General features: G+C 32.8%; 2 protein-coding genes across 2 annotated transcripts in view; both read right to left on the bottom strand.

Moving 5' to 3' along the window:
* LOC125878027 (tetraspanin-19) overlaps positions 1–11,900 on the bottom strand; it is a 367,072-nt gene that overhangs the window by 327,630 nt on the left and 27,542 nt on the right. The gene's annotated exons all lie outside the window — the stretch shown is intronic.
* On the bottom strand, positions 132–7,235 carry LOC125878010 (mitotic checkpoint serine/threonine-protein kinase BUB1). The gene is made up of 14 exons (XM_049559308.1): positions 7,048–7,235; positions 6,832–6,973; positions 6,280–6,437; positions 6,065–6,155; positions 4,275–4,379; positions 4,104–4,191; positions 2,827–2,930; positions 2,662–2,733; positions 2,489–2,578; positions 2,264–2,421; positions 1,352–1,412; positions 1,147–1,281; positions 930–1,051; positions 132–730 (listed from the first exon to the last, which is right to left on the bottom strand). The coding sequence occupies exons 1-14, from the start codon at positions 7,119–7,121 to the stop codon at positions 541–543; spliced, it is 1,590 nt and encodes a 529-aa protein (XP_049415265.1). The 5' UTR covers positions 7,122–7,235; the 3' UTR covers positions 132–540.

Below are 11,900 nucleotides of genomic sequence, written 5' to 3'. Positions count from 1 at the left end.
ATTTAAATTAGATTTATGTATTATATTAAGGATATTGAAAGGAGATAGTAACATACTACTTAAAAATTAATTAGATACATATAACATCCCAAAACAGATAAAACCTTTTATAAATTGAAATGAAGAAAACACTTGTGTGACTTGTCCCAAAATTAACATAAATTATTGGAGAAGTTCTAAGTAAAGCTTCACATTGTAGCGAATATAGTTACAATCTCTGATCAGTGGAAGTTTGCTTCCTACTCAATTATTTGAGAGAAATGCAAGTCACACAGGAATTCAAATGTTCACAACACTAGTTATATGTTGTTTTTGGATACAAATTACACATACAAGCCTAGCCTATCTTTCCTGAAAAATAATTTTGAAAAGACGGAGACAGCAGCAACTACAGTTCTACAGATTCATTAATATCATTAAGCTTTGTAGGCCAATCCCCACAACGCCTTGATATATGAGCATGAACGTATACAGTTTCGTAAATCAATGAGGCTTTGATACATTGAACTGCTTCAGGGTGCATTTTTCTACAGACCGTCCCTATGAAGAACACAAGGAAGTTTTTTGCTTTGCCAGCAACTGCCTAAGCTTTTTAATCAGCTGAGGATTTGAGCACATATAATCCTGGAATGACTCCCTCAGGCTTTTCAACATGTTCTTATAATCATCAGTGTGGTCTATGTTAATTAACTTGGTGAATAGGTTCTTCCAGAGTTCAACTTTCCAGTATCTGAAAGCAGAATGGAGAATACGAAACATATTACATAATAATAAGCAACTGGAATTTTGCCATTTCATGTGGACCATAATGACTTGATAGTAGTATATACCAAACCATCGGAAATTCAAACTTAGAAGACAATGCAAGTGTTAAGTACATAATATGGACACAGGATATGCCAGCAACAAGCAGTGGAGCAAAGACATACCGCTTAAAAGGCAACTTAGGTTGATAACTATGGCCACCATGGGGAGAAGGTCTTCTCTCAATCTCCATATATGAATTGTGAAGCATCATATGTACAATAACACAGAGACCGTATGCATCCACCTGGTATCCCCATCAGATATCAAAAATCTAGTTTCCACTTAGCACCAGTTTAATCATCTGGATTATAAAGTTGCCAGATCTTGAAAGGCACTTACCTGATACTTCCATGGCTTTTTTTCTTGCATTTGAATGCAGCGGAAACCAGAAGTTCGACTGTCCCCTAAAAACTCGGTCTGGTCAGGGAAGAGACTCAGGTCTATGCCCCGTCCCCAGTCAACAAGGCTAAGTCCCTGGAAAATTAAACTGTGAGAGTCTGCCAATGTTTCATAAATATTACCAACACAACTGCGCAGAAATTACCTGTTCGCTCCATGGACCAGTACGCTGACGAAAATTTTCTAAGTCTTCTGCCAGATCGTCCCTGAACAGGCACGATAGCATATACTTCATTAGAGAGATATCCCTAAATTACTTGCTTTTCACAGTTCAACAATTCAAATAATATTTTGAATTGTCCTAAAATTGGTCCAATTTCCCAAAGCAAAGAGTAAGTCTTTCCTTATTTAACTACTACTACACCTCAAACCCAAACTATTTGTAGCTGGCAATATAAATCCTCAATATACGCTCTGCTCCATTTAATAAAATAAAATTTAAATCTCACCTTAAAAATCCATTTTTAGATAAAATTAGGGCACTTAAATTGGGTCAGCTGAAGTTTTCATCTGAGATCCTCGGAAGGCTTCCTAGGAGTTCATTAATAGATATCAAGAGTTCTCTCCCTTTTAACCTTGAGATGCAAAAATAACTATTGCTCAAAAGCATTTCAAATATTTCATTCTAATCCGTTGTTTAAGCAATTATAGTGAAAGTTAGAACTCCATATAGAAGAAAGCATTTACAGCAACCCAACCATAGAAAAATTGACCTGAAGGTAACTTTGAAGACATTAACAACCATGAATTTCTTTTCTTCGTTAACCCATATAAACAACAGAAATTGTAAGCAACCTACAAGTACAGATTTTTCAACCTCATGCCAATGTATGTAACACCTTATCATGCCCGATGGAATTCAAAAGGTATCAGTCCTACCAATTACACTTTTTCAGAAGGATAAGAAAACCAAAAAGTGAGTAGAACCGTAGAAGTTGTACGATGCAGACACTCTCTGGTTAACTCTCCCCTATTGATCAAGTATTAACATGTAAGGCTTAAGCTTAGAATGAGTAATGTCTTTCATGTTTATAAGTGAAATGAAGGCTTTAGTTACCTTGCATAACGAATCAGAAGATTATCCGGTTTGAAGTCGCCATGAATAATCCGGGCATCATGCAAAATTTCTAAAATGCAGAGCATCTCAATGGTGTAATAAATGCATAATACTTCCTCCATGGCCCCACCAAGCACAACATTAGAATTGATTGCATCCTGCAAGGTGCTCAAATCAGGGAATCATATCATTTAAGTTGAAGGTGAAAGATCAACAGACACCTACCTGAAGTGTGCCATTAGCCAGGAAGTCAGAAACAAGTATGCTGTAGTCCGAATATAGATGCAATCTGTGGGCATACCCAAAGCTTAATCTCTGGTGAATAAGAATAAAACAAATCAGCACCATTTTCCTAGCCAGCATACACCAATATATAGTCTATTTTCCATACTACATACTTCTTTTCCAGGAATTCTCATATCCAATTGACGATAAATGTAGAATTCCCATGGGAAAGCTGGCTTTTGAATCTGCAGAGATCAATAACATAAGAAAGAACCGTGAGGACATTTCCAGTGTCAGATTTCCTCATGAAGGGAAATAAGGATGAACTATCATTTCACCTTAAGTGCGACAACCTCATCCGGATTACCATCACAACATGCTTTAAATACTTGAGCAAATCCTCCCTGACCTGCACATCCCTTGATCTGATAGCTGTATCCACCTGGAACAATCATTAAGTCCGCGACGCAGAAACATTTAGCTGACAGCACACCAAGTTCATGTCTATAGACACCTGAGTTCATCAGATTTCACTCTCCTAAAATTCCATTTCTAAAATTTAAGGCAGAAAGTGCAATTGAGCCAAGGATCTTCTGAAAACAGTCTTTCTACCTCCACGAGGTAGAGGTAAGGTCTGCATACCCAGATCCCACTTGTGTGATTACACTGGGAATGTTGTTGCTGTAAGGCAGAAAGTGCAATAGGTAACTCTTAGGCACCATGCTTTTCACTCTTCAAGTTGATGGGGTGCAACAAGTTTAAATAAGTAAACCAGTAGCAACGCACCTATGGCCTAAGCCCTCAATTAATACTTTGGTTGTTGATGCAAAAACCAATTTAAAGCTTAGAAGCCATAGTTTTATCCACAAAATAAGAAACCTTTTCATCCTCATAAAAGAAATACTACAGCACATGGCCTATTGAGTCATTTCCTCGGGTCATGTTTATGATGTCAGAACAAGATAATGATATGAGAGGAGGAAATGTATTTACAGGAATCTCTTTTGGGGATTTAGGCCTCCGCCACCTCTCCCTACTGGAGTTGATATCCACCAAACTACAGCAGATTCCCTAAGGAATGAATGAGCTGTCTACATCTAGTGATAACTTTGTCTTCTATAGAAGACAATAACACTCCACTGGTTCTCTTTTTACTATCTAGGAGATACCAGAAAGCATCTCATTTAAAAGAGCTTAATAATATCCATACCCACCTTTAATCACACCAAAAGTTGTGAGGGAAGAAAAGACGGGGGAAATTCATGAAGAAATATCCAGCATATCCTATTCAACCTTATGATGTGTCTGAATTAGGTGATGTTTGTTTGAAAATTTCAAGAGCATGTAGAGAAAACAATTCAAGGGTAAATGTGAAGGGCATACATGCTAAACAAACCAAGGCATAAAATACTAGTGTATACGTTGGGGGAGGGGGGGACCCAAGTATCAAGGTACTAGTCCCAAGAGACCTTAGTCCTCCATGGTCACTGCAGAGCATTTAGAAGATGTCTTGCCCCAAGACTAGTCCCAACTTTGCCGTGGTCTGAATCTCTGCAATTTTCAGTGAGCATCGAATACTATGAGCTATTATAGACTAAGAAACACAAATTTTTACCTATATCAATAGTTTTATTCCTGGCAGATTTCTGCAAAGTTGACAGTGCTACCTTTCCTGAATACACCTTTTTGCTTGGATGGTATCCCTGATGAAAGTTCACATGTAGCTATCATGAATTGCTACTAACATGTAAAACTAGTTTCATTAAATGCTTCTGAGCAATCTCACTTCATATTTTAATATCTCAGGATTCTTCTTCTGCAACAGATTTTTAATTGTTGAGATCAACCATGGATTGACACAAGCTCCACCATTCTCCGACACAATGTCCATCTACATGATGCATAAATAAATCAATAGTATAATCCTGTGTCAACTAAACACGTGGAATAAAAGAGTAAGAAACAAAATAACAGACAACACAAGCAATAGTCCATAAGTACTCCAAAACAAGAGAAAATGGAAGAGATTGTAGAAACTCCGGTAGATCAGAGATTCTCACAGTTTGAAAGAAAAGACTCTGATAAGCAACAAAGTTAGCCTAGAGATGAGATGGAATAAGTTATGCATGTTAATAGAATCAACAAAATGGGCAAATGAACTTGAAGGCGGCTCACTACGGGAATGAAGTGTAGTGACTATCCTACAATCTTACCACTTGATATTCAACTTGAAGATTTATGGCCAGCTTATCTGGATGTTAGAAACTTGACAGATCTAGAGAGTGTTAACTTTTGGTAAAGAATAGATTAAACGTGACTAATAATATGTCTCTTGGCACTGAAATTAGAATGTGTTTTATGATGTAATAGGGTGTTGATAGCAAATATAGAAATTCTTTAACAAATATACTTGACTTATTACTTAAGAGTAAGACAATCATAAAATGGATGCTAAACGTTCCTCGTGACAGAAGTCAACACTTGACTTGCTATATCAGCACTTGTTGGTTTAAATTTCAAATGTATACCAAGCAAAATACTCAATTTACCAATACTGGTAAGATTCCAACAAGGTGGTTAATATCTCAATACTTTGAAGTAACTTTAGGTTGTCTAATTACACAATCTTAAGAGCCCGTTTGGATTGGCTTACAAAAAATAGCTTTAAAGTCAAAAATAAAAAGTCAAATTGAAATGACTTTTAAGTCAAAAAATAAAAAGCAGGGGGAGACCTACTTTTGGTTTTTGACTTATTTTAAGTCATTTTTGACCTTGCCAAACACTTCCTAACTTATTTTAAGTCATTTTTTGACTTATTTTTAAGTTATTTTTTATATCTGCCAAACACTTTCAGAAGTCGAAACTTAAAAGTAGGTTTGACCAACTTTTAGGCCAATCCAAACACCCTCTAAGTCTTCCGACTTTTTAGAAGCTGAGTTTTCAATTTATCAGATGGTCCTAAATGTTACTTCTTTATCAGATGGCATAGTGCTGGTGCACTTCATTGAAACTAGGACTCAAAAAATGAAATTATCCCCCTGTCATCTAGCTCAAAGCTCTGACAGTTAATTGTTGTATCACATTCATTGATCATTTGATATATCATATGAGCTATCAACTAAATGGAACTCATCAACCAGCCAAATCTACTTGTCTAAAATACTAAGATTTAGCATTAAATTTTTTAGCAGAAAGCAGAAAAAACATGAGATTCACATCACGTAAGTTCCAATAATGCAGTATGGATTGAACAAGAACTTTAAAAGCTGAAAATGCAGATCACTGAATATATGTCAGAGATTTGGTCCCTAATCTGCATAACAAGAAAATCCAAGCATGAAGCCTTAAAATGTCCTTTATGCATTTAAGCCAAGATGGATGATATAACATGTAGCCTATGTTGTTTTATCCATATACAAACCATTTTTATCTCATTGAAGTTCAGCAGTTTCTTTCTAGGTAATAACTTGATTACTGAATCCAGCATCACCACTTCCAAAGACCTAACTCTATGCTTATAACATTATTATACCTTGTCCCAGTTGGTGCAGATTATGAAAACAGAACCAAACATACCTTCTGTAATGAACCAGCTGTTACTTTCTCAGACATTCTCTCGAGAAACAACACTTGTGCCTTCTTCAATCTGCCCAAAGGCTCAGCATTCCTGAAACCATAGTCCCAAGTTCATGAACTTAATGTCATATACTACAAATGCAGATATATGTTGAGGTGCATAAAGAATTATGAAGCCTACAAAAGAGCATATGTCCTCTGAAAAAGAGAGTAACCTCGAAATTCCCAAATGGTAAATGAGAAATGCATCTATTAACCTCCCTTTTGCCTCTAGGAATAACGCATATGTCTCGTAAAGCAAAGAATTGAACAGACAAATCTTATTTTGCTCAATTTCTCTATATATGCTTTCGTGGTCCGAACTGCTATCCATCTGAAATACAATCCACCAATAGATCAGATAACGTAGGAAACATTTCATCACTTGTATACTAAGTGCATCCAACAACAACAACCCATTGTAATCCCACAAGTTGGGTCTGAGGAGGGTAGTGTACGCATACCTTAGCCCTATCTGGTAGACCCTCAACTCACGAAAATAATAGGAGTGAGAAACCAAGCCAAAATACTAAACAAGGTATGTCAAAGCAATCTGGAACTAAACAGTAACTACAACAATATGATACAATAATCAAAGTCTGCTTGCATCAATTAACTTAAAATCCCAAATGTACCTTTGCCCAAACACTTCACATAACTTATATAATATATACATAATACCATAGATATCAATACATGAAAAACAAAATGAAGAGAGTATTCATTACATATAGAAACCAAATCTTGAGAAATCTGACGTCGTTTTGGTACCGAGGGTTGTTCTTAAAGGTACTGATGCAGTTCGAGCAAAGCTCGTGTAGATCTCTTCCATCGATTGAGGTTCGCTCTTTCAGTGATTTCTCAATTGACCTAAAAATTAGGGCATAGCATAAACAATTGAACCAAATCTGTGAGTACAAATGCAAATTTTGTGAGAAAGGTACCATAACCAAGGCAATAGCGGGTCGTCGGAGCTAGTTGTGTTGCTTTGATTTTTGGAAATAACGGCCATTGCCATCTGATTCAGCCGCACTCGCCGGAAAATGGAAAAATTGCCCACTGGTTGGGGAAGATGAAACGAGCGCCAATACAGTGTATTTGAATTTTGTTGCCACGTGACTATTAATTAGTCCACTATCCTTATATCCATCATTATCTAATTTTTTGCACAATGCGAAATTGAACAAAAATTATCGGTCATTTTTTAATGAAATTATTTATAGCAGAAATATTTTTAGATTAAATTATCATTTTAATGATATTTTTGTTCAATTTCATTTTCCGTTAATTTTTTTCACTAATGTAAGCTGTAGTTTGTAATTTGCATCAAATTAAATTTTATGATTTATTTGATGCAGCAACATTATACAATAATTATGTGATGTAATAAAGGCGTGTTTTGCTAGTGATAACCTCGTAATTAATATCTGCGAGAAGATCTTTTCTTTAAAAAAAAAATGTTTGATTGAATAAATATTGGTTTAATTTTTTTTAGCTGGCACATTTGCACATACTTTATTTGTGGCTATGTTTGGCTAATGACATGAGTTTACAACTTTCATTTACATCATGTTGCTCCCGCCGATTATGTCTTATAAATCGATACGTTATATAAGTATGTTAATGGGTTATTCTTCCGACAAAGAAATAATTATATACACATAATTTTTCTACGAGACTTGATTTTCTATCAACTTAGTAATTGATTAATTCTGATTTGTGTCCCTACATATTGTGTAAGCTCATATACCAACAACATGAAACACAATACAACCACCTCTTCTATGAGTTTTCTTTTTTTGATAGCCTTTGTGAGAAGTTAAATATCCTTTGTTCAATTAACAAAAAAAAATGAAAGACTGAAAAATTAGGATAGTACGTATAATTTGTAGCTTATTATATTCACTTACAACTCTTTGTGGTGATACTTCTTAAAAATTGCAAAATATAGAAAAATTACATAATTTTATAAGTAGTATACTAGTATATACATACTTATACATGTATCTAAAAATCCGAGAAAATGACACAAATAGTCCCTTAACTATATGAGTAGGTCTAAAATGGTCTCTTAACTATACACTTAACGGATTTAGTCCTTTAACTATTCAAAAACTTATCAGCTTTGGTCCCTTAACTATACACTTACCGGTTTTAGTCCCTTAACTATAAACTTACCGATTTTAGTCCTTTAAGTATTCAAAAACTTATCAAGTTTGGTCTTTGTCCATTTTTTCTAATACAAATAGCTTAGGTTTATATTAACGAAATCCATGCCTCGAGAAATTAAATTCTTTTAGCAGCTTTTTCTGTTGTTTCTCTCTCTCCGCTACTTTTTCGTCAAATTAACCTTATGTAAAGAACCTTAACCTCAATGATTTAAAATAAAACTCACGAGGAAAGAAAATATAAGTCATAATTTTATTCAATAGAGAATAAAATGAAGCATATTATTGCTACTAATGACTTGAATACGTTAAACTTTATTATAAAAGAAAAAAATTATTACGCGTTAAATCAAAAGGTTGTACTCCAACGACTTCATTGAACCAAAATTTTTTTAATTTTTCATAAATTGAAATTTATAAAATGGTAGATTTGCATTTTTTAAAAATTTATTTTAAATAGATCAATTTTATTATTCTATTCATTTTATTTTACGTAAAGAAATATGAGTAAATTAAATAAAATCTGCACTGATTAGCATATTCAAGTGGTTAATTTTATCCTCCATTGAATAAAATTAGGACTTATATCTTCATTCCTCATTTATTTTATTTTGAATCGTTGACATTATTGTTCTTTTCATAAGAGTAGTTTGAAGAAGAAAGGACGGGGATAGAGAAACAACTTAAAAAATGGGTTAAAGATTTAATTTCACGAAGTTTTAATTAATATAAATCTAAGCTATTTGTATTAAGAAAATGGACAAGGACCAAACCTGATAAGTTTTTGAATACTTAAAGGACTAAAATCGGTAAGTTTATGGTTAAGGGACTATAGTTAAGGGACTAAAGCTATTAAGTTTTTGAATAGTTAAAAGACTAAATCCGTTAAGTGTATAGTTAAGGGACCATTTTAGACGTACTCATATGGACTATTTATGTCATTTTCTCTCCAGCCCTACCTCACTTGGTCGTTGGCGTTTCAGTTGGCCAATGTTGTGCATATAAATTTGAAAATACATACACACATATATCAAACTTCTACTTTAATTTGAATACACATTCATACACAAGAGAGTTGACCAAACATACATATTACATAAACACATTTATAATCATATATTGAATCCGCAAGAGTATAGTGTATTTTGTTACATTTTAAAAGAAAATATTATTATGTTTTAGAAAGTAAATAAAATTTCACTATACTTTGCAACTGCCGTTATCTATGAAAATTTACATGTACAAAGTCGGGGTGTTCATGGACCGCATTGATTCAAGCGTTGCAAATATCAAATCAAATTATTTGTGTTGAGTTTTTTAATCTTTAAACCAAATCAAACTAAACATATTAATTTATGCTTCAAATATTTTTTTAGTTCTACCAAAATATAACTATCTAAGATGTTTCTTAAGAAAATAACATAAAATATGATATGAGTGATGACACTAAAATGTTCAATAAAAAAATAATAATGAAATCACATAAAATAACTATTGCAGATAAATAAGTCATAATGAAAATGATTAGTACTAAATCATAATAAAATAAGTCTAATAAATATTATTTACATGACTAAATATCAAAGAAGAACTAAAATTAGGTTATGTATTTTAATAATCTATACCACTGTATAACTAAAGAACACATATTCAACATTATTGTTATTCTTAGTATTGAATTGATTTTTTTTGTTAGCATTAGTATTGATTTGATTTTGATTTGAACTTTATTAGAGTTACTAATGTTTATGGACTATAACATTTACTAGACTATTCAAAATTCTAAGCCAAACTTGAAATAATATGTTAAAAGATAAAAATTATGAAAAAAGTATAAGAAATATTTATAAATTATATCAAAGTGTAAATACTTTTATGTATAAAATAAATTTTTAAAATTATATATATAATATCAAATTGACTTTTAAAAATTAGCATCAAACCAACCAAACATAATTAGTTTTTTTTTTCAATACCATATATTAATCAAATTTTTTCTCTTTATTTGACTCAATCTACAAAATTGCATTTTCGATTCGATTTTGTTCATCCCCCGATACCGAGTACATCAAATGGGCCCAATGTTTTAATTGTGTTATTGGGCCAGACAAACACATCCCCACCATTGAGGAATCGTACCTCAAAAGACACCAGTTCATGAATTTTCAGACTTCATCATGCACAAACAGTGCCACGTTTCAATTTCTGATTGCATCAAATATAAAGTGGAGAATAAAAATAAAAATCATTTTATTTGAAATTTTCAAAGTTTAAATTGTGTTTGAACATATTTTTTTGCAATAAATATTTAGAATTTGAATGTATTTTTAAAAATAAAATATTTGGGTGGCAAAATCAAACCCAATCCGCCCAACCCGGTTAAGTTTGGGTTGGTTATTGATCCGCTCATTCATTAGTTTAACCTATTTCAACCCAACTCATTTCAAACTATTAAAAATTGGGTTGATATATAACCTGACTTGGCTCATGACAAATCTAGTCAAACTATTTTATCAATTTGATATGTTATATAGTCATAAGAAAAAATATAATTTTATTAGGTACTAAAATAGTTAAGAACAAATAAAATAATTGAGTTTAGCAAAAATTGGGTTGGGTTGGGTCTTGACCCATTATATAACCGTTACCTAATTCATTTTGACCCAACCCGTTTTGATCCAAGCAAATTTAGATTGGGTTGGGTCTTGACCCGATTATTGTCTTAACCCATTAAATCATTTTTGACCTTGCCAAACACTTCCTAACTTTATTTAAGTTATTTTTTATATTTGTCAAACACTTTCAGAATTTAAAAACTGACTTAAAAGTATGTTTGACTAACTTCTAAACCAATCTAAACACCGTCTTATTCTTTTTTTATAGTGGAAATTTTTCTGTGTTATTTTTCTTTTTTATCAACTTTTAATTATATTCTAGTTAATCCACGATGTTTCGACAAGGAATTTCCGCAACATTCCCTCATGTCTGAGAAACCCAAGAAAAGAAGGATCGTCCCTATTCGAAACCTGTCTGCTCCATAGTGCAACTCTTTATTTACCTGCGTAGGGGGCCACCACTCACGAGAAGCTAAGACAACCCAATGCCAGCCATGTGCTCTTATCTTCATTTTATTTCTTATTTTTTTGGATTCCCACATTCAAATCGTCACTAATGTTTTTTTTTTCTTTTTTTCTTTATTAAAGCTTGACTAAATTCATTTTTACATAAGAAAATTTCACATTGAGAAATAAATCGCTGACTAATGTCATGATCAATGAACTCTAAGTCTTACTATTGATTATGTTCCACGTACACTCCAAAACAAAGTTGATTTAACATGACTATATGATTTATAACTTTTTTTATTCTCATTCAATGTTAAATATCCGTTTTAGAATCTCATTTATGTATCATTCTAATTTTATCGAATATCTTGAAAGAACGATGTATTGGAAAATAGCTTAGCATAAACTTGAGCGGTTACAAACATTAGACTATAATTTTAATCCCCATCTATCGGGTGTATTTCCATTCAAATTAATTTTTGTCACATAGTGATTTTCAATTGTTAATATTCCTCAAAGTATCTTAAAAACAAATAAATTCGTTTTTTTAAGTGGAAAAAAAGT

The sequence above is a fragment of the Solanum stenotomum genome, chromosome 9, assembly GCF_019186545.1.
Source record: "Solanum stenotomum isolate F172 chromosome 9, ASM1918654v1, whole genome shotgun sequence".
NCBI classification, from domain to species: Eukaryota; Viridiplantae; Streptophyta; class Magnoliopsida; order Solanales; family Solanaceae; genus Solanum; species Solanum stenotomum.
The sequence above is the reverse complement of the archived record's forward strand: the minus strand, read 5'-3'. Positions and strand labels throughout refer to the sequence as shown.